Source organism: Delphinapterus leucas, chromosome 1, assembly GCF_059928025.1.
Source record: "Delphinapterus leucas isolate spDelLeu-1000000601 "Yukka" chromosome 1, BTC_Dleu_Yukka2, whole genome shotgun sequence".
Taxonomy (NCBI): domain Eukaryota; kingdom Metazoa; phylum Chordata; class Mammalia; order Artiodactyla; family Monodontidae; genus Delphinapterus; species Delphinapterus leucas.
In genome coordinates this window covers 61,671,492-61,695,141 of record NC_143129.1, presented here as the reverse complement: position 1 = coordinate 61,695,141, position 23,650 = coordinate 61,671,492, and the positions used below count along the sequence as shown (strand labels likewise).

Genomic DNA, 23,650 nt, shown 5'->3' with positions numbered 1-23,650 from the left:
TTCAAAGGTACAACTTAGCTAACTGCTTATATAACAAATTAAAACCATGAAACAATTACAGCAATACCACAAATCTGCCCTATGTAAACGGTATGAGTTTCTATATTTACGGCATTCAGATCTGCTAAAAGCAAATATAAGTGCTTCTTTTGTTAATTCACATGAATACGTTCTCAAACTTGTAAGTGAATAATTTGGCAGTGTACAAATAATGATAATAGAAAAGATATTAGAGCTGAAGGCAAGCACAGTATTACAAAACACAGTTCATGGTTTTTTAAAAAAAAGGAATCCGTAAATACAGGAGATGCTTCAAAGTTTAACCTTGGGACATATGGCAGCAGTAGCAATAGTAAAGCATCTAATTTGTGTCACAAGGTTTGAGTAAGCTTTTTTGCCTATTAATTAAGCGGCCTTTTTGCTAGTTATAGCTACTTAGCTTCTCCTAAGCCTCAGATTCTTCCTATATTACAGACTAATTAGGAGGAATAAATGAGAATATTTTTACTCATTTACTCATTTAACAAATGTGCTTTGAAAAATTGTTATTTTAAATTTTTTATGTACAAAAAAACCCTTTCAAATTTCTCCACATGAAATAAACATATATTAACTTTTAATATTACCGAGAAAATACAAATCTAATTTTTGAGCTATGGTCCCAAAACTTCTTGGAAGGAAATTCTTAAATATTACTTGAGAAAATCTGAACTGACATAATCGGAATAAACACTGATATTGAAGACATAACAATTGAGGGATCACATCTTAAAACAGTCTGACACAAATAAAAACAGAATTCAATATCAAGCATAAATTGGGGCCCAGACTCAATGACTGCTGGGTCAGCATCTAATTTCAAACACAAAACCTTAACACTTAAAAATCTTTGTTTTTAGGAAAATGATGAGGCAAATTAGTCCTTGACACAACATAAGATTTGTTTTCACAACAAAGCACACTGACCACTTACAATTTACAAATTCATACATTACTACAATTATTCTAATAGGTTTAGAGTCACAGATAAATTTAAGTATCATTATGAGATAGAGTTTACTTGCATTCTGTACCAACTAACAAAATTCAGCCAAAAAAACTGATTGATTAAATCATGACTTTGAACACTTAAAAAAAAGTCCCTTTTGAAATTTATTCCCAGAAAATTCACATCAGCAGAAGCCATGTGAAAGTTGTTCTTTCCCCACTACCTAAAAAGTCAAAACATCCACATTATTTATACTAGGCTTAAAATGAAAGTCATTCATATTCATCCATTATACTTCAATCCTAAGCAACAATAAAACGGTCCAACCTCCACGTTTATCCAATTTCTAGTCTACTTACTGTCAACTTTTGTGGAAGAACCAAGGCCCAGTGCCTCCCATTAAACTTCATATAACCTTAAAATGCTCTAAATTACAACAGATACAGACAATTCTAATTAGAAATTCACCTTAAAAATGGGTGAAAGATATTAACTGGCATTTTATCTGCCCAGCACAGGTCCTTTTAAGAACACAAACTAAATGGACCAAGCAATTTAATATTAAACAGTGGAAAGCAGTCTTTTGGAGACATCCAAACAATTTTAATATAAATTCTCCATACGTATAGAAACTGACATAGAAATAACTTGGATAATTTTCCCCTTCACTTGGAAAGGTACATGGTAGATGTCTTGAGAAATTAAGTTTAGGAGAAATAGTAGTTAACTGTTGAAGTTTCAGAAATCACTATGCAGGGCAACTATAATGAGGAGCTGTCTCTTTTTCAGCCTAAACATTCAATACAGAACAGTTGTTCCTAGCTTTGAAAATTATAAAAAAGGACAAGAAGTTCTAGCCTGGAGACGAAGCTCTTCCGTCTCCTGAAAAAATGCTTCATTAGTTCCACTTTATGCTAGTTAACATTGTTTCTTATGCGGCACATTAATAATTCACAACGGTTCCTTTGAAGAAAAAAGTTCTATTCAAACATTACAATTTGTCTTCGCGTTGCCAGCAAGCGGCTTTGTTTCCAGTTTCAGGGACTATTCTGGGATGTCAAGAGTTACATTATCTACTGTTCCAAAAGAGTCCTAGTTCCACTCTCACCGGGACGTGGGCAAAACTGATGTTTAGAGAGAACTGATGCCTAGAAATGTTTAAAGACGAACATCCTTCAGCCCTCTATCTCTCTCCATCCCTTGATAATCACATTTTACCAGGCAGAATTGTTGGTGTTGCTGCACTTAAATTTTTTTGAAAAACACCTGCAAACGCAACCTCCCTAGCGCCGCCAGGAAGAAAAAAAGACTATCGGGCTCGATCTGCAGTAGCTCCAGGGAAACAGACATCGTAAAACCCACTTGGCCGAGGAACGGGAGTGCTTAAGGGGGAGGGGGAGGGAGCAGCCTTGAGGTGCAGGCGGCGCCTGTTTACAGACGCCCTCACTTCCCCCACCCCCACAGACTGGGGGTCCAAAAAGCATTTCCCGAGCGCACTCTGCTCCCGCCAAGGTCCTCGAACGAACAGCAGGGCTGGGCAGCCCTGTGGCCCCCTCCCTCTGGCCGAAGCCTCCCTCGCCCTCCCCTCGACCAGGGCGGCGTCTGCACCTCCCCACGGCCTACCCACCCCGGCAGGCCCTCCAGGCGGCACGCGGAGGCCCGAGGCCTAAAGGACGCCGGGCACTGACAAGCCCCTCGGCCGCCGGCGGGACCTGAGGCCGGGCGGGCGGACGCTACGGCCGAGAAGCCGAGGGCGGCCGAGGACAGCCCCTGCCCCGCCGCGGCTGCCTATTGTTTCCGACGGAGGCCGGGCCGCAGCCGCCCGGCTCCCCACGCCGCTGCCGCTGCCGCCGCCGCCGCCTGCCGCTCGCTCACCGCGCTGGTCCGAGCAGCAGCTCCTCTCAGCTCCGAGTCCCCGCGGCCGTCGCCACCGCCGCGGCAGCCACCGCCGCCGCCAATGCCACCGTCGACTCTGACTCTGTCCCAGGCCGCCGGACAACGGCCGCCGCTGCCACCGCCAGCGCCGCCTCCGGCCTCCCACCTGCTGCTGAGGCTGCTCCTGCAGCAGGGGCCATCTTGTTGGTCTGCCTCCTCTTCCTCCTCCTCCTCCTCCTCCGCCCCGTCGTTCGTTGTCCTCGTCCCCTTCCTCTTCCTCGGGCTCCGGCCCGCCCCAGAGACTGGGGCGGAGACCAGAGTGAGGCCCCTCCTTCCAGGGGCGGGGCAAGCAGACGGGCGGGGCGGGCGCGGGAGCAAAGCTCTGAGTCACCGGCCACCAACGCCCGGGAGGGAGGGTGGTGTCGCTTACTGCCTGGACCCGGAGCGCACCACCCCCTGAGCAGAAGAACTGGTCCACCAGCGTCTCGGCGCCCAGCGGGCAAGTGGCCAGATGGTGAATTGGAAAATTTCTGACGTTTCCATCCAATCCCGCGCTTACCTCTCCCCCTTGGCTTTCTCTTAGCCTCGTCCCTCTGCTCTTGTTTCTTTTTCACATCTCTCCTCCTCCACCCCAGAAGAATTTGTTCTTATCCTGTTTCATTTTGGTTCTTGATCACACCAGCTTTGCCCTAGTCATTTCCCTCACAGACTCCCCCAAAGAGTTCAGCCTCCCAGCAGGGGTAAACAGCCCAAAGGCTCACTGCCCCAAAACGTCTCTCCAGGCCTATGTGACCAATTAAGAGCTGTCTGGGGCAGGACAGAAAAAGATTCAGCCCTTAGAAGAGCTATTGGATCTAAATCTAACCTTATGATTATTTGAAGTTTCTTCTCCATTATGGAAAAGAAGCCATTTTCATTTTGGGTAAAATGGGAGTCCCCTTTCAAGACAATTCGGTTTAGCCAAACCCTTGCTTTTAAGAAAGGAGAGAAATGGAATTCTTTTCATACCATACAGTCGTAATTTCAAAATAAATCGTTTAGAATAGAGGAGAGAGATGGTCCTCAAGTAAGCACCCAGCTAATACTCTTGTTCATTATCACCCTCCCCCTGCTTTTTTTTTTTTTTTCTTCAGGTCTGGCCAAGTGAGCAGAGATTTTGCTTTCCTGTCCTTTCTTCATTGCATACATCCCCAATACCAAGAGAAGTACTATATTTAGAGAAGCTTCTGCTTTTAAGGTGATAAATTCAATTACTGTAACAGCTAGTGTTCTTATATTATTTGTAAATAATATATCACACACCTTCCTAAACTCTAAGCAGGGAAGAGTTCTTTTTAGTTGCTAACACCCTCCTGCTCCTCAGATTTTAGCTTCTTTTAGAAGACCTATTGATGTCTTTCTGATGATTGGAATTTACTCTCTTTGAAGTGGGCTAAATCTGTAACCATCTCTTCAACCCGCTAAATAGTAACCCCAGTCCTACAAAGAGCAAATTTCTAGCTACCATGGAGGGATTAGGTTAGCGTGTGCTAATCTAAAGGCTATCCCTCAGCCAGGCCTCAGTCCCCTGCTGGGAAAAAACAGATTAATCTGTTCCTCCAGTTTTTCCTCCTCCTCCCTTCTCACTCCTAGGGAACCTTCCACAACAGAAGGTTTTAGCGGCTGTTGCTAGGCAAACATGCCAACTTCCCTGTTTAGGTGAGGCAACTTTCAATAGAATCAACCTAGATAATATAATTTCTTTGAACTATTAATAGTTACACCTCAACAGGTAGACCCCCTTCAATGTTCCCTTAAAAAAATATGATTTTTAAGTTAAATTTGTTTTTATTTCATAAATATTTCAGTTAAAAATAAGTTTAAAATGGAGGGGCTTCCCAAAATTCATTTTAATGATATAATTAAACAAAAATTTGGCAAAAAATGGAGAAGAGCAGCTCTGAAGAAAACACTTAAGTGTTTGCAATAAAAACTAATCTACAAAAAGTCATTTCTATGCTTTGAACTCCCCAGATAAGGTAGACATATAAGTTACAGTGAATAATTTATCCCTTGAGACTGAGTCTATTTAGAAGAAAGATAATATGGTTATTCAGTGAAAAAAAAAAGATATTCTGGGTTTTATTCCCAAATTAACTCTGTAAAAATTTTAGGTGGTGAATTAAGCTCTTTTTTCCTGATTTTGCTGTTTAAAATTTTTGCTATGTTATTGTTAAATAATAGTGACAGTTTTTAGGATATTGAGAGTTAATATGAATATTAAATAATTATGTTAAAATTTAAATTATATTTAGCTTCTAAACTCTTAAAATTGTATGATTTGTTTTCATCCAGTGAAATTTGTATTAATACAGCAAACTAGTGCCTGAGAAGTACCTTAAGCTAAGCTAACTGACTAAGAATGAATTACTAAAGACAAACAGCTTAAATGTCTCATAGTCATTTGTGCTTAGAAATCACTATTTTGTAGCTTTAACACAATTTAAACAATTTGGTTTTATTTTATATTTTATTATCTAGTTCTAGAAATTTAGACTCGGCCTCGGCCTCCACCACTGATATACTATGAAAATTAAATGCATCATTTCATGTAAAGGATTTAGAACAGCACATGGCACATAGTAAGTACTCAAATGTTTTTTAAAAATCCATTTTAGGTATGTCATTATAGTCTTTAGTTTCTTTTTTTTTTTTTTTTTCTACTTAAAGATGTGTTTTTGTTTTTGTTTTTGTTTCTTGCGGTACACGGGCCTCTCACTGTTGTGGCCTACTCCCGTTGCGGAGCACAGGCTCCGGATGCGCAGGCTCAGCGGCCATGGCTCACGGGCCCAGCCGCTCCGCGGCATGTGGGATCTTCCCGGACCAGGGCACAAACCTGTGTCCCCTGCATCGGCAGGCGGACTATCAACCGCTGTGCCACCAGGGAAGCCCAGTCTTTAGTTTCTTGATCAGTCAATTAAGGATGACAAGTAACCAAATACAGTTTTGCTCTTAGCATGAACCCTAAAAAAAAATTAATGCTAATAAGGCCTTAGGAATCTTTTAAATGTATTTTGTGATATACCTGTACTATAATGTTCTTCCTTTGATTGTTTATTTATTTAGAATAGCCTATGCTTTTTCGTTTATGCTAAGTGATTTTTTAAGTTACCACATGCTTTAAAATTGCTCTGGAATGTGTAATTATCAACCTAAAGCATTAGTTGTCCTATAGGACTAGAAAAGACCTAAGATACCAACCCACTTACTGCGACAGCTGAAACAGAGACTAAGAAAAGTTAGATCATGTATCTGTACAACTCTTTGTTATAGATAAACGCCATGTTATTGAGGAGGGGGTCAGAGAGTGGGAAGGAGTGGAATAGGAGGAAAAAATTCAAAAATGAATGAGTCATGTGTCCCTGCCTTGAAGAAATGTAACAATCTAGTACAAGGAATACAATGAGAAGTACATGTCAACTACTAGAGTATAAAATAGCTTGGTGATTATTGCATTAAAAAGTATAAAGTTCTATGAAAGTTAAAAGGAAAAGCTAGTAGGAATCTTTATTCTAATATCATAGAACCTACCTTTTAACAGATGTCAATACAATGTATTAGATCTGTACCCGGAGGCATACAAATACAATCAGCTTTTAATACAGGGCTAATTGGAGGATATGAGAATAGAGTTTGGATTAACTCTATTAAAGTACAGCTAGGACCTGAGACTTCTCCAGTGTAAATCATTTATGTATGGGGAGGGAATGACATCCTCAAACAGGAACACATGCACAAAATAGGGGGTACTGGAGCTGAGTCATTTGGATTTTCTGAATTGCTTTAGGTAAAGTAAGTGTGGGAGGCCAATTTAGTCCTCCCCTTCCCACACTCCTCTTTTCCTATACATAGATTCTCCATAATCTACTTTCTCCCCCAGTCTACACTCCTCTTACCAGTGTTCATTAAGATAAATCTGTAGAGTAAGAAATAAAGATGTCCCAAGGAAATATGAGGAAGTCAATAGTTTCTGACCTACCCTTAATCTTTAGAGTCCAGTCCCAAAACAGGCCCAAGTCAGTAACTGCAAACTAAACCTAAGGGATTGCCTTAGATTCAGGGAAACAATCCAAAGTGATCATGGCAGATGTAGCCCAAGTTAGTTCTGGGATTTCTGGAACTAGGTCCCTGTAGACTTGATTCTAAAAGAGCTAAAGAAAATGTTTCCGAGTCCTGCCTGAAATTGCTTTTGAACTGGCCTACCTTCTATGAATTGAGAATATCTGAATTTTAACCGATCTCCTGAGACGTATTCCAGGGTGATAGTAAATAGCACCCCTTTATGAAAGAGACATCAGACAACTTTCAGCAGAGAGGGGCATTCTAGGTATTACTTTAAACAGTGTCATAGGAGAAAGCAGCTCCACTTTTCACTTGGGCAAAACTCACTGTAATATTGTTGGTTTTCATTATTGTATTAGTTTGTTAGGGCTGTTGTAACAAATACCACAGACTGGATAACTTAAACATCAGAAATTTTCTCAAAATTCTGGAGGCCAGAAGTCCAAAATCAAAGAGTAGACAGGCTTGGTTTCTTCCAAGACCTCTCTTTTTGGCTCATCAATGGCCATCTTCTCCTGTCTTCACACGGTCTTCACTGTGTCTGTGTACTAATCGCTTCTTATAGAGACACCAGGCATGTTGGATTAAGCCCTACCCATATGACCTTATTTTACCTTAATTATCTCCTTAAAGGCCCTATCTCCAAATCCAGTCACATTCCGAGGCACTGGGGGTTAGGACTATAACATATGACTTTGGTGGTGGGAGCATGTGGGATGAATGGACACAATTCAGCCCGTAACAATAATAAACGCTCATTTTTAGAGTATCATACTTATGAATAAAAGGCACCCTTATGAGGGTACAATTTTAAATCTACCCAATGAAATCTGAAGCTTTTCTTTTTCTGATTACTCCTTGCATCATAAAATATCAATGCTTTTGGGGGTATAAATTAGCAACAATAAATAGGATACTAGAATTTTTTTAAAAAACTGATTATCAAAATTATCTGAGTCACATCACAATGAGAATTAGCAGAAAACAAGTACCAGAACTTGAACAGACCCAAGATTAGTATGAAAGGATTAAACTTTGTTTATAGGGTTAATGATTTGAAGATCATTTAGAGCTCTGCCTAAATAAGCAATTATAGATACACTGAGGTCAAATACATATTGTAACCAAATGATATCATCTAGCAAAAATGGACGTTCAATATTTCTTAGAAATTATTAGATTTGTCATGTCATGAGTAACCAGTTAAGAAAAAGTTGAACATTGGTGTATAAATCATTCAGGAAACCAGAATTTGAAAGTTGTGCTTTAGGCAAGATGGAAAGGAAACTTCCTTTTGCTCTATGCCTTAATTTCTAGAATCTGGACGTGGGGAAGTCTTCAGAGTTCTTTACGATGTTCCAAGAGGTTAGGGATTAAAGATGAGCTCTACAAATTGGAGGCAGGTCACGAACCAGAAAGAAAGATGTTCCTATGGTGCGCTCCTCATTGAAGATGAATACTTAGCTTCATGTTACTCCATGAGCTTATTTCCCTTTTGATACCCTCTAGGTTTGAATAACATCTTATTTGAATGTTCCAGTCTTTTCTCAGCTGTGCTACCTTCTATCAACAGGAGAGTTCTGCAGCCATACTTAGGCCAATCATTCTTTTTTTTTTTTTTTTTTATGTGGACCATTTTTAAAGTCTTTATTGAATTTGTTACAATATTGCTTCTATTTTATGTTTTGGCTTTTTGGCCACCAGGCATGCGGGATCCCAGCTCCCCAACCAGGGATTGAACCCTCACCCCCTGCATTGGAAGGCGAAGTCTTAACCACTGGACCGCCGGGGAAGTCCCCAGCCAGTCATTCTTATGCAGGTCAGTGTAGCATCAGTAATGGGAAATACCTACAGCTCTCCCAGAGAAAAAGCACATCTCAGGGGATAAGAGTCAGAGTCTCTTTCCACCTGGATATTTTTCTTCTGTTGTCAATCTTGGATAGGTAGAAAAACCTAGTGCAAACTCTTGTTCCACTTACTGGCTGTGTTAGCTTGTACAAGTTAACCTTAGAATACTTCCATTTACTTTACTATAAAATAAGGATTGTAAAATGTATCTAAGACGGGTTTTATGGAGATAAATGAGAAAATACATGTAGAGCGTCTAGGGCAATGCCTGACATCTAATAGCCAATGAATGAAAATTATTAAAATTATACTAGGTACTGTGTATTGCATTAGGCTGATGATTCTCAATTTTGTGTGAACTTTTAAAAGCTGTATATCTCCAGCTCTGACCATAGACATTTTGTTTTTTTTAAGAAATTTATTTATTTATTTTTGGCTGCGTTGGGTCTTCGTTGCTGTGCACGGGCTTTCTCTAGTTGCGGCAAGCGGGGGCTCTTCATCACGGTGGGTTCTCTTGTCGTGGAGCACGGTCTCTAGGCGTGCAGACTTCAGTGCTTGTGGCTCGCGGGTTCTAGAGCGCAGGCTCAGCAGTTGTGGTGCACGGGCTTAGTTGTTCCGCGGCATGTGGGATCTCCCCGAACCAGAGACCGAACCCGTGTCGCCTGCATTGGCAGGCAGATTCTTAACCACTGCGCCGCCAAGGAAGTCCCACCATAGACCTTTTGACCCCTTTTGGGGTGTTGGTGTGGGGCCAGGGATTTTTTTCTTTTTTGGGATTTTACAGAGGATCCCATCCTGTTATATGAGGTGAGAACCACTGAAGTAGATCCATGGTCAGCAAGGTTTTTTGGTAAATGGCCAGATAGTAAATATTTTAGGCTTTACAGTCTTTTCAGTCTGTCACAACTACTCAACTCTGTCATTATAGCACGAGATCAGATATAGACAGTATGTAAACTAACGAGCATGACTGTGTTCCAATACAACTTCATTTACAGGAACAGAGATAAAGAGATGGTGGTGGGCTCTCTTTGGCCCCCACACTGTTGTTTGTCAGACCTGTCTTATGTGAAGAGAGATTTGATTTGCTGTAGCCAGCGAAAGTCTTTTATTATTATAATGTCCAACAGCAGCTTTAAAAACCTTACATGTAATGACCAATGTTTGGTGTTAAACGCAATTAATTAAACAGACAGAGCTCCTGCCTTTCCAAGGAATTAGTAATCTAAAACAACAACAGCACTGACATAATATTTATAAGTAATCCCGTGTGAGTAATTGTCATGTATACAGATGACTCTACAAGACTAAATGGGAAACTGAGTTCAGAGGTGGGCAGATTTTCCTAATGCTTTTGATTTACAAATATCAGATAAAATCAAAGGAGCACAAGGGCTCATTCAGGAACCAATGTGAAGAGGAGAGCAATGCCCCAGATTAGATCTTCCTTTTCAGCAAGAAGCTGTATAAGGGAGCATCTTTTTTTGTTTGTTTTTTTCCACTGTTGTTGAGACTTTATTTCCATTTTTATTTGAGATATATCACACCACTGAAATTATTCACAACTAAAAGTTTGCTAAATCTTTCAACATATGTTTCATTTTTAGGATAAATTTGTAGAAGTGGAATTGTTAGATAATAGTTATGCATATATTTGAAGATTTTATAATAGTGCCTAATTGTCCTCCAGAAATCTTGGAATAGTTTTAAGCATAACGTTAATTAATTAATTAATTATAAACAGCTTAATTGAGGTATCATTGGTATATTAAAAAACTGCACATATTTAATGTATACAATTTGATGAGGTTGCACATATGCGTACACCCATGAGGCTATCACCACAATCAAGGTAATAGACATACCACCACATATTTCCTTAGGCTCTTTTGTTTTTTAGATTTTTGTTTTTGTGTTAAGGACATTTCATATGAGATCTACCCTTTTAACACATTTTTTTTAAACATCTTTATTGGAGTATAATTGCTTTAAAATGGTCTGTTAGTTTCTGCTTTATAACAAAGTGAACCAGTTATACATATACATATGTCCCCATATCTCTTCCCTCTTGTGTCTCCCTCCCTCCCACCCTCCCTATCCCACCCCTCTAGGTGGTCACAAAGCACCGAGCTCATCAGGGAGCATCTTTTAAAGGAGTCCTTTAAATGGGACCTCATGACTCTCCACATGGCTGAATTTGCCTTCTCTCAATGTAATTTCATCAAAATACATTATTGTCAAATTTATCCTCTGAGGTTAGGGGCTTTATTTGACCTGGAAAAAAGAAAAAGCTTTCGCTTTCTCTATATGAATAGTAAACTTAGAAAAAAAAGTCAATCGATCAATTTGTATGCTTGTGTGTACATGTATATATGGATATGTTTAAATCAAGTTATTGGTGATTTAGTAACCTACTGCCTACGATTGTAGAAATGACACAATAGTAGCTGTCAGATAGAGCAAGATTCTCTTATATCTCCTCATACCCCTGAAAGATAGACATATATAATGGATATTTATAATTTTGTGGCTGCTCATCATCTTACCCTCCCCTCCTTACACTGTTTGGGAATTCTCCATTTGGGAATTTTTGTGGGTGGCAGAATCTTTTCTCCCACGACAGGCCAGAAAGTCCAGATATTTGTCTTCTGCCCTCCACCCACCACCTCCTCCCACCTCTGCCCCACAGCAATCCTAGGGTGAGGGAAAATGATCTAAGCTTGGTAGACTGGATGCTCTTACTTGGAACTTTGAATCTGGACTGAGTTACACAGAAGTAAGTAGAATTCATCCCACTCACACCTGTGATACCCAGAATCTGATGGGACAATGGCAGCAATCCCTGGGGTTATGTCCAGCATCTACTGGTCATGGCAGTAGTACCCTTACCAGGCCATTTCAGAATTGACTTTAGCTCTGGCTCTGGCCATCTAGCTTCCCTCAATTCCCTTCCTTACAATCAAAACTATGAGCCACCAGTGTTCTTCCAGAAAATTCCCTTTCTGCTTAAGTTAGCCACTGAGATAGTTTAACATACAAGAGAAGGGTACAGAAATCAAGGGTTTGCAGAAATAATCCATTTTCTCATTTCTCATATAGTTGACCTTTACTCAGTTTAATGGAGTTATCCATGTTTTTTCTTTCTTTGGGCCCTGATTTCATGACTCTAGTCATTACAGTCTCAAAACTTAAGAGTACATCTGTATCCATTTCACTTAAACTGAAGTGGAGGTATATTAAGTTATGTTTCCTTCTGTTACTCAGTTCGTTGATTATACTCGAATAATCAACACTCCTCTCAAGCTTTCAATTTGATTTTTTTTTCTCATTCTGCCAAGAATGTTTAGTGTCTACATTAAAAACTAATATTTCACAGATTTCTGAAGGGGAAAGCCTCCATATAAATATCTCTCTTAGCTAAAAATTATGACAAATGCAAAGTGCTTTTTGTTTTTTCTTGAATTCCTTTTGCTAACAGGCATCTTCCTAATCAAGCATTTCCTCTTTGGTAAAATTACATGGAAAAAGAATTATGTTTAAATTTTTTGCAAAAATATTTCATCTCCTGTACTTGAAGTGTTCATTTGTGGTTCTTTTCTGCAGAGATTTGTAACCTCGTTTCTGCAGCATCTAATTGAGCATCATATGTTCTCAACTGATGATATAAAAGTCACAAAACAAAATTAATTTGCATCCACTTTATCACCAGCAATCACAACAAATATTTGATAACCTGTTTTATGCCAGTCACTATGCTATGGTGATACAGCGATGAACAAGACAGGCAGTCTCTTCCTTGGAGGCCTATGGCCTAGCAGGGAAGATAAAATACATATAAATAATTAAATAACCACAAGCTGGAAGGCCAAAGGGCATATATAACAATGAGAATTGACCTAGCCTGAGATGAATAGAGAAGTCCTAGTGACAGGGAATTCGCTGTTGGTTCAGTGATTAGGACTCTGCCTTTCCACTGCAGGGGGCATGGGTTCATTTTCTGGTCGGGGAACTAAGATCCTTCATGCCGCTTCGTGGCCAAGGGGAAAAACAAAAGTGACAGCTAAGTTGAAAGCTACATGAATAGAATTTAGCTAGGCAAAGAGAGAAAGCAAAATGTTTCTGCCAGAGAAAACAGCATATGCAAGTGCACTGAGGCAGAAGAAGCCTGTGAGAAAGTTTGTAGAATTTTCTTGTTTGACTACGAGAAAGTATAGAGATTGAGAAGCAGTCTAGCAAAGAAGATGCTGCAGAGGTAGGCAGGTAGGCATTGGAGGCCAAAGTAGGAGTTTTTGAACTTTATTTTGATAGATTTGCTAGATAAAATACAGGATGTTGAATTAAATTTATATTTCAGATAAACAATATTTTAGCATAAGTCCCAAATATTACACTGAACATACTTTACACTAAAAAAATTATCTGTTATTTATATGAAATTTAAATTTAACTGGACATCCTGCTTGCAAAACCTGGCAACTCCATTTTAATAGCAATGTGAGGTCTGAAAGGCAAAGGAGGGAAATGATAAAATTTGCTTGTTGAAAAATTACTAATTATAGAGTGGAAGATGTATTTGAGGCAGAGCAAAAGTACATGAGAAGATCTTGATCAGTCCCTCTTTCTTAAACCTTCTCTTCCTTTGCCTTCTTATGTAATCACACCTGGTTTCTCTCCCATCTCTCTACTACTCCATAGTCTCCTTTAGTTGGTCCACCTTTTTTTTTTTTTTTTGCGGCACGCTGGCCTCTCACTGCTGTGGCCTCTCCCCTTGTGGAGCATGGGCTCCGAACGTGCAGGCTCAGCGGCCATGGCTCTCGGGCCCAGCCACTCGGCAGCATGTGGGATCTTCCTGGACCGGGGCACGAACCAGCGTCCCCTGCATCGGCAGGCGGACTCTCAACCACTGCACCACCAGGGAAGCCCCGGTGTACCTATTTTATTAGACATTTAAATGTTGGTGTTCTAAGACTGACCACAGAGTTTGCAAGGATATGGAGCAACTAGTTTTTTCATGTGTTGTTAGTAAGAGTGTAAAATGCTTTGGAAAAAGGTTTGGAAGTTTCTTATAAAAACAAAACATCTATGATCTAGCCATCCCACTTGTGGGTATATATTCCAAAGAATTGAAAGCAGGATCTCAAAGAGATATTTGCACACGCATGTTCATTGCAGTCTTTTTAAAAAAATTTATTTATCATTGCAGTCTTATTCACATTAGACAAGGGGTAGAAGTAGTCCAATGTTCCTCTACTGATGACTGGATAAAGGAAGTGTGGTATATACACAGATGGAATATTATTTAGCCTTAAGAAAGAAGGAGGGCTTCCCTGGTGGCGCAGTGGTTAAGAATCCGCCTGCCAATACAGGGGACACGGGTTTGATCCCTGGTCCGGGAAGATCCCACATGCCGCGGAGCAACTAAGCCTGTGCACCACAGCTACTGAGCCTGCGCTCTAGAGCCTGCAAGCCACAACTTCTGAGCCTGTGTGCCACAGCTACTGAAGCCCGTGCCTAGAGCCCGTGCTCTGCAACAAGAGAAGCCACCGCAATGAGAAGCCCGTGCACTGCAATGAAGAGTAGCCCCCACTCGCTGCAACTAAGAAAGCCGGTGTGCAGCAACGAAGACCCAACGCAGCCAAAAGTAAATTAAAAAAAGAAAGAAAGAAAGAAAGAAAGAAAAATCCTGTCACATGCTGCAACATGGATGGACCTTGAGGATATTATGTGAAGTGAAATAAACCAGTCATGAAAAGACAAATACCATATGGTTCCACGGTATCTAGATTAGGTCAAATTCATGGAAACATAGAGTGGAGTAGTGGTTGCCGGGGAGGGAAGAGGGGAAAGTTGGGAGTTGCTTAACGGGTATAGAGTTTCAGTTTTGCAAGATGAAAAAGTTCTAGAGATCTGTTACACAACAATGTGAGTATAGTTAACACCACTGAACTGAACACTTAAAAATGGTTAGGGGAGTAAATTAATTTGTGTTTTTTCTCATAATTTAAAAAATTATTTTAAAAATACTATTATAGAAGGATCCAAAAATCCTGTCCATGCAAGGGAGTTTCTTGACTCCTTGAGTAGCTTTTGCAGACTGTAAATTGGATTTTCCTTGTCATGTGACCTCAAAAGAATTCAGACATATTTAATCCAGAAACAAATTTCAATTAGGGGAAGGATTGCAAGTCTATAAACATCATTTTGCTTCTAGATTAGCTGGATATACAGAAGGAGTTTTCTATATTTACATATATTTAACACAAATGATCATGGAACAGTACTTGTGTAAATATAATGGGTAGGGGTTCAGATCAGGACAATGCCTGGGATGGATTCTTGTGCTATGATGCTAACATGTAAAATAAAGATTCTATCACAAAAGAACAAAAACCAAACCAAACCAAACCAGAGCAACCATCTATCGACCTTCTGACTCATGAGCAATTCCACTTCTAGATATTTACTCAAGAGAAGTGAAAACATATGTCCACAAAGATTTATACAGAAATGCTCATAGCAGCTTCATTCATGATGGTCTCACACTGGAAATAGCATTTAAGTGGCCATCAATAGAAGAAAAGCTAAACAAACCATGGTGTAGCCATACAATAAGACTCATCAAGAAAAAGGAACAAACTAATCATACATGCAACAACAGGAATGAATCTCAAAAATAATATGCTGAATAAAAGAAACCTTACATACAAGAAAGAGTATATACTGTATGATTCCATTTATATGAAGTTCCAGAAGGCAATCTTTGGTGGAAAAATATCAGAATTATGGTTGCTTCTATGGAAGAGGGGATAGAAACTGACTGGAAAGGGACTTGCGGGAATTTTCTAGGGTAATCATAATGGCTAAATATTGATAGGAATTTGCATTAAATAGGCAAGTATGCATTTGTTGAAATTCAGCAAATAGTGCATTTAGGGTTGGCACATTTCATTATATGTAAATTTCAACTTAAGAAAGAACCATATCGGGCTTCCCTGGTGGCGCGGTTGTTGAGAGTCCGCCTGCCGAAGCAGGGGACACAGGTTCGTGCCCCGGTCCGGGAAGATCCCGCATACCTCGGAGCGGCTGGGCCCGTGAGCCATGGCCGCTGAGCCTGCGCATCCGGAGCCTGTGCTCCGCAACCGGAGAGGCCACAACAGTGAGAGGCCCGCGTACCGCAAAAAAAAAAAAAAAAAAAGAACCATATCCTTAAAAAACTAAAAATAGAACTACCATATGACCCAGCAATCCCACTACTGGCCATATACCCCGAGAAAAGCATAATTCAAAAAGAGTCATGTACCACAGTATTCATTGCAGCACTATTTACAATAGCCAGGATACGGAAGCAACCTAAGTGTCCATCAAAAGATGAATGGATAAAGAGGATGTGGCACACATATACAGTGGAATATTACTCAGCCATAGAAAGAAACGAAATTGAGTTATTTGTAGTGAGGTGGATGGACCTAGAGTCTGTAATACAGAATGAAGTAAGTCAGAAAGAGAAAAACAAATACTGTATGCTAACACATATATATGGAATCTAAAAAAAAAAAATGGTTCTGAAGAACCTAGGGGCAGGACAGGAATAAAGACACAGATGTAGAGAATTGACTTGAGGACACGGGGATGGGGAAGGGTAAGCTGGGATGAAGTGAGAGAGTAGCATTGTCATATATACATTACCAAATGTAAAATAGATAGCTAGTGGGGAGCAGCTGCATAGCACCGGGAGATCAGCTCAGTGCTTTGCGACCACCTAGAGGGGTGGGATAAGGAGTGGGGATGGAGATGCAAGAGAGAGGGGATATGGAGATATACGTATGCATATAGCTGATTCACTTTGTTATACAGCAGAAACTAACACATTGTAAAGTAATTATACTCCAATAAAGATGTTTAAAAAAATAAAAATAAAAAAGAACCTTAAATAACTTTTGAACTCTAGTTGATGTGCATGCTGAAGTGTTTAGGGGTGAGAGGTACAAATATCTACAGCTTACTTTGAAATGCATCAAAAAATAAGATGCCTTGATAGATGGATAGAAGAACAGACAGATAAATGGATATGGGATAAAGCAAATATAGTAAAATGCTAATTGTAGAATCTTGGTGGTAGGTATATGGATGCTCACAGCGTGACTCCTTATGTTTAAAAATTTTCATCATAGAGTGTTGTGAGGAAATTATGTTCTTCAAAGCTTAGTTTTAGGCCCCCTGTTCTTCTCTATTCTGTTCCCTCTTCCTGTCCAATCTCATCCACTCCTATGACTTCAAATACCAGCTTGCACATTTGTATCATTATCCCAGATCTATCTGCTACTTGACATCTCACTTAGACGTCTAGTAGACATCTCAAACTCAGCATTTCAAAACAGACTTACTTACATTTATCTTCTTCCTGCTCCAAACCTGCAATTCTAGTGTTTCTCACCTCAGTAAATTATGCCACCATCCAGTCATGTGCCCATGCAATAAATCTAGACACCTCCTCAATATTTAGGTCTTCCTTACATCCAAACGATCACTAAATGGTGACAATTATTTGATTATTCCTAAATTTGTATTAGAATGCATTGAATCCTCTCTACTCCTCACACCAAAGAGGTCCCAGCTGCCATATTTTATCTCGGCTATTACAATTGTCTCCTAACTGATCTCTCCTCTTCTGTCTTCAATTCAAGAAGCACACTGATTCTCTCAAAACATAAACTGATCATGTCATTTCCTGGCACAAAACTCTTCAATGGCTTCTCATCACACTTGAAATAAACATCCATGGCATATGCTATGGGCTGAATTGTGTACCCCCCCCAAATTCATATGCTGAAGCTCTAACCTCCCATGGATTGTATTGGAGATAGTGCCTTTAAGGAGGTAATTAGGATTAAGGGTGGACCCCTGATCTGACAGAACTGGTGCCCTAATGAGAAGAGGAAGAGATACCAGAGCTCTCTCCCTACCACATAGGGACACAGCAAGAAGGCAGCTGTCTGCAAGCCAGTAAGAGAAGTCACACCAGAACCTGCCCATGCTGGAACTTGGATCTTGGACTTGCATCCTCCAGAACTGGGAGAAAATAAGTTTCTCTTGGGCTTCCCTGGTGGCGCAGTGGTTGAGAGTCCACCTGCCGATGCAGGGGACATGGGTTCGTGCCCCAGTCTGGGAAGATCCCACGTGCTGTGGAGCGGCTGGGCCCGTAAGCCGTGGCCGCTGGGCCTGCGCGTCCGGAGTCTGTGCTCCGCAACGGGAGAGGCCACAACAGTGAGAGGTCCGCGTACCGCAAAAAAATAAAAAAAAATAAGTTTCTCTTGCTTAAGCCACCCAGGCTTTTGTGGCATCTGGAGCTGATGAATACAGAGTAGAAGGCCATGTATGCTCTGGCCCCAGCCAATTTCTCCAGCTCATGTCTCACTCTTTTCCCCTTTGATCTCTACTACAGCTTCTCTTGCTTTATTTCATCTCCAAAACATGGCATGCTCCCTCTTGTCTCAGGGCCTTCATACCTGCTGTTCCTTCTGCCTGGAAATTCTTCCCCTCACTCTTCATCTGGCTAATTCCTGTTCATCCTTTAGTTTCTAATGTCTCTTGTTCAGGGTGGCCTTCCCTGACTTCTCAGTCTAAATTGAGTGGCTCTCTCAAAGTAGCCTCTAATTTTTCTTGATAAGAAAAGTTTGTAATTATATAGCTTATTGTGCAATAATAGGTTTAATATTTCCCTTCCCTTAGAATTTAAGTTTAGTACATGTAGCAACTGTGTGTCTTATCCATTGTTGTATCATTGGGGACAAAAAAATGTCTCTATATTAGGGCCTCGGGAAATATTTGTTGAATGAATAAATAATTAAATAATGATTGCAGACACATATTCCTTAAGTTAGGTAAGTGTTCTTTTTACATTATGAATATTAAAAAGCAGGTTATGAAACCATGTATATAATATTCTTTTTAATCATATAAACAGAGAACAATACTATTAGTGACTTAGACCCTCCTGCTGAAAGCAACAAAATATGTTGGTTAAAATATTTTCTTAAAAATGATCTTGTATATATACATGAGCTGGCAAGAAAGTGAAGAATATTCAGACCAAGTTCTGAATAAAGCCAGGAGCTCTGAGCTTTACAAGAAACTCTGAGAGTTTTCTCCTTGAGAACATTTGCTGAATTTTCCTCTCTTGGTAAACTCAGTTTCCATGGCCGAGAAGGACTAGGGGCACAAAAGGCAAAGCAAGAGTCAAAATATAAAGTCTAACATGAGAGTTTTCCCTCCTAAAGCCAGGATCCAGAGGGCTGTACCCTCAGTATTAGGATGAACTATAAATGAATGCTTCTTCCCTCCTTGGGACTGCAAAAAATTACCCATTTTAAACTTTGGTGATGAATGGAGGGGAAAAATTTTCCTCTGAAAATTGATCACCACCAGCCAACCCTTTTGCAGGTTTATAGTTTGAATTCTCACTTCTTGAGTAGGCCAAAAATATCTCAAGCCAATCGTTTCATTTAAAGTGGCTCTTGACTAGTTTGCTCTAGACACCTGACAGAAGTAAAGGCAATTTTTTTTCTGGAGGAATCTACCTGCATCCCAGGCCTCAAGAATTTCATTGAGAGTTCAAATAAAAAAGTATAATTCACAGTAAAAACAAGAAAAAAAATAATAATGTCAATAAGCAATAATCACCCAAGATAATAAGGCATCATGAACAGAAATGGCAGAGTCAGATCCATGGAATTTTCAGTTGTTGAATTATTCAACACAGAAAATCAGTAAGTAATTTTAATGTTTCTAGGGAGAAATAAAACTTTAAAGCATGAATCAAGAGTAGGCAGATTCAAAATAGAATCAAACATCTATTTCTGATACTTATGGACTAGGGAGCTCAAATCAACCCTCTTTTGAGAACTAGAAAAGCTGGTCAAAATATTTTTGAAATCTTGAAGACATGAGAGCACTTAAAAGATGGTGAAGAATTACAACAGCCATATGTAATAAATTTGAAAATCTAAATTAAATACAAAAATATCTAAAACTATAAAATTTCAAAATTGACATGAGAACTTGAATAAACATTAAGTTTAAAGAAATTAAAATGGTAGTTAAGACCTCCCCCCCAACAAAAATAAAAACAAAACGGGTCAAAATGTTCTTATGGGTGAGTTTACTAAACATTTGAGGAGCAACTAATTCTTGCTTCGTAGAAGTTTTTTCCAGAAACCAAGAAAGAACAAAAGATTCCCAGCTCATTTTAAAAGAAAGCTATAGTCTTGATTTCAAAACACAATAAAGACAATACAATAAAAGAACATTGTAGGTCAACTTACGATATAGATGCAAAATTGAACTACAGCTGTGTTCACATGAATGACTCACAATGTTGAGTGAAAGGGGCAAGTGTTAGAAGAATGTAATCACTATGATTCCACTTAAAGTTCAAAAGCATTCAAAACTAAATAATATGCTATTTAAGGATATATACACAAGTGATTAAGAATATAAAGAAAACAGGAGCTATTAATACATTAATTAAAATTGAGGACAGTGTTCACTTTGGTAGTAATAAGGGAGTTCCTGGGTGGAAATATTCTGCTTCTTGCCCTGGGTAGTGAATACACACATGTCATTGTATCATTATTCTTTAACTGTACAATTTCGTTCATTATTTTATGTACATTATATATTACACAATTTTTAAAATTTGAAAAATTTAAAAGTCATAGAAACATCAGAATAGAGAACCGAAAGCACTGTCTTCTCCTCTCAGGGAATTTGCTAATAAAAGGAGGTTTAACTTAAAATAAATAAATAAATAAATAAACCCTATGATATTTTGAACTTGACATTCCAGATAATGACAAAGAAATTAGTGTGAGTACTTTTCCAAAGTTTGGTTAAATCACCAAAATACAATTAGACTATCCACTAACTTCCTATCCATCACAATGGATGAATCACTTGTTCACAATCACAGTCACATAATTCCCCTGAAATTTCTTGCTTGGTCTACTCAAATATATTTGCATTTTCAAAGATACAGTCCCTTAGCTACATATGCTTTGTACTTTTTCTTTTTTTTTAATTAATTAATTAATTTATTTTTGGCTGTGTTGGGTCTTCGTTGCTGTGCGCGGGCTTTCTCTAGTTGCTGTGAGCGGGGGCCACTCTTTGTTGTGGTGCGCGGGCTTCTCATTGTCGTGGCTTCTCTTGTTGCAGAGCACGGGCTCTAGGTGCACAGGCTTCGGTAGTTGTGGCATGTGGGTTCAGCAGTTGTGGCTCGCGGGCTCTAGAGCTCAGGATCAGTAGTTGTGGTGCATGGGCTTAGTTGCTCCTCAGCATGTGGGATCTTCCCGGGCCAGGGCTTGAACCTGTGTCCCTTGCATTGGCAGACAGATTCTTAACCACTGCGCCACCAGGGAAGCCCCTGTACTTTTTCTTAAATGGTTAATATTGTGGTATGACTGTTACCATGTACATAGGCAAGCATTTTATATGTGTAAAGCACCTCATAATTTTTTTTTGATGAGGTGCAGAAACCTCCATGGCATTTTTCCAATTTAGACTCTTTAACTGCAGGTAACCTTGATATTGATAAAGTTACTCAGAGGCCCAGTGATGCCTATATTTTTAATCAGCTTAAAAACTTCTAAGACATGCTACTGGAGATGCAAAAATTAAACATATCCTAGTGGCAGGGACAACCACTATCACCATCACCACCACTACCACTGTCACTATCATCATTGTAACAATAAAGCATTCCCCATGTCTAGATGTTGTGCTGGAAGTTTTACGTTCATTATGTTGAATCTTTATAATCCTGGAAGATGGGTATTGTTATCACCATTTTACAGAATGAGACACAGGTTTGGAAGGGTTAAGTAACTCAACCCAAATAAAAGAATAAATAGCAGAGCTAAGATTCAAAGCCAGTTCTGCTCATTCCAACGTATTAGGTCTACACTATAACAGTGTTGACTCTCTTGGCCATCCCCAAGTAAACTGAAGATTTGACTCAGTTAATGATAAGATACAGAGCTGGTCCTGAACCTCTCTGCCCTCAGATCCATTTCTTGCCCTTCTCTGATTTTCTCTGTATCACAGGGAAGACTTACTTTCCTGTGTCAGCTGGATTCCTGGTATGTTTGCCTAAGGGGAGGAGTTTGGAGAGCAGGAAGGAAAAGAAGCCAGGTTATTTCTCATCAAACCCCCTTCTAACTGCTTCAGGTGGCATCTTAGGCATCAGCCATTTCTTTCATGGTTCCAGCTGCTTTCTGGGCAGGCTTCCACCGGGTAACCCCTAGTCCTTGGGCTCCTTTAACACTCCTTTCTCCCTTTGACCCTTTAGCCTAGTGACATCCTACTGTGGCTAATCTAAATCAAGAGCCTTGGGTACATAAATGAGTGTGTTTGTTCTTCTTGGCTCTATCGCCCACGGCCACCACTAACTGGACCAGGGGAGTGCCTCTGACCCAAGAGCAGCCAACTATTGGCTGGCTGGCTTCCTATGAGAGAACCTGGAGCAGAGAGCTTTGCCATTAGGTCCTTAGCAGCAATCTATCTGTTGTTTGATTTATAGACTTAGGGGGTCAGTTAGTTGGTAGGATAAAAGGCAGAAAGTCACCGGGAAAGAAAAAGAGACAGAGAGAAAAGACATCATGTCAATTGCAGAGCACTCAGGAGAGGTTGGCAAGCTCTTGCTTTATCTGTGCCAGACCCTGAAGAAACTTCCAGTTCAGAAACCACATTACAGTCTCTGTCCACTTCAGCTATACTCAGGTTCCCTTTACTCTTGTGTGACCCCATGATTGTGCCACTTTCCACTTCCCTGGTTGGCTGAAACTAGTGGCTGAGATTTCTGCTTTATTTTGTTTTTAAAAATTTCCCCAGGTATCCTTTCAATAAACCATTTACTACCTGACATAATCTGAGTGTGTTTATATTTTCTGCAACCAATTTAACAACCTAAAACAGTTTTTAAAGCATTTTCATATTTCTTCCATCTTATCTACACTTCAGCTCTATGAGGTAGGCAGGCTAGAGATTTTAATTATCATTTTAAAAATTCAAGCTTCAGATTATCTAAATAACTTGTCCAAGGTCAGTGGGCTAAGTCATAGAGCCAAGACTAGCAATCAGGTGTTTTGATTTTTGTGTCAGGTACTAAAAGCCTACTTTTCTCTAATTTCCTGTAAACACACAAGTACACACACATCACCAGTGATTTATTTAGCAGGAAAACAGATATTCAGACTTACTAGGTATGAGATGCTCATTACTGGGTATCCAAGTGTCCTTTGACTTATTAGGTAATTTATATCTCTGGGCATCTTTATGATAATGTAATGTCTCTCCTGTTTTACAGAAAAAAAAGGCCAAGTTGAGTCATAATAGGCAGATATTCCACAATTGAAAACCAGACAAGCCCATTCATTCATTCAGAAACATTTACTGGGAATCCACTCCATGGTGAAAACTTGCTAAGTGCTGGGGTACAGAGATGAATAAAACATCATCCCTTGTAGGAATTTTCAACCCAAAGCAGGAGAGATATAAGTAGCAAGTAAAATAACAATACAGCACAAGAGGGGCAACGGATACATACCAGATGAAGGTTTGGTGAGCTCTATGGGTGTAGGTGACAGGGAAGCCTCTCTGGAGGAAATAACATTAACCTGAATTTAAAAAGTTGAATAGGATTATCAGTATTTAATGGTAAAAAGGAAAAGGATGTTACAAAGAGATTGAAAAGAACAGCCAGCATGAAAGAAGAGAATGAGGAGAGGTGGTGGCCCAAACACCAAGGGAGAGGATGCCAAGGAAGGCTAGAGAAACGGGTTAAAA

General features: G+C 39.8%; 2 protein-coding genes across 2 annotated transcripts in view; one reads left to right on the top strand and one right to left on the bottom strand.

Annotated features, from left to right (window-relative positions):
- Positions 1 to 2,967, bottom strand: part of RC3H1 (ring finger and CCCH-type domains 1) — a 95,193-nt gene extending 92,226 nt beyond the window's left edge. Inside the window, exon 1 of the mRNA XM_022565239.3 lies at positions 2,864 to 2,967. The gene's annotated coding sequence lies outside the window, so the exon portion shown is untranslated. The remainder of the gene's footprint in view (positions 1 to 2,863) is intronic.
- Positions 1 to 23,650, top strand: part of LOC111170268 (uncharacterized) — a 38,349-nt gene that overhangs the window by 675 nt on the left and 14,024 nt on the right. The window contains exons 2-3 of the mRNA XM_089901854.1: positions 2,706 to 3,377; positions 3,997 to 8,783. Coding sequence (XP_089757980.1) covers positions 2,706 to 3,377; positions 3,997 to 4,010 — 686 coding nt within the window. The 3' untranslated portion in view covers positions 4,011 to 8,783. The remainder of the gene's footprint in view (positions 1 to 2,705; positions 3,378 to 3,996; positions 8,784 to 23,650) is intronic.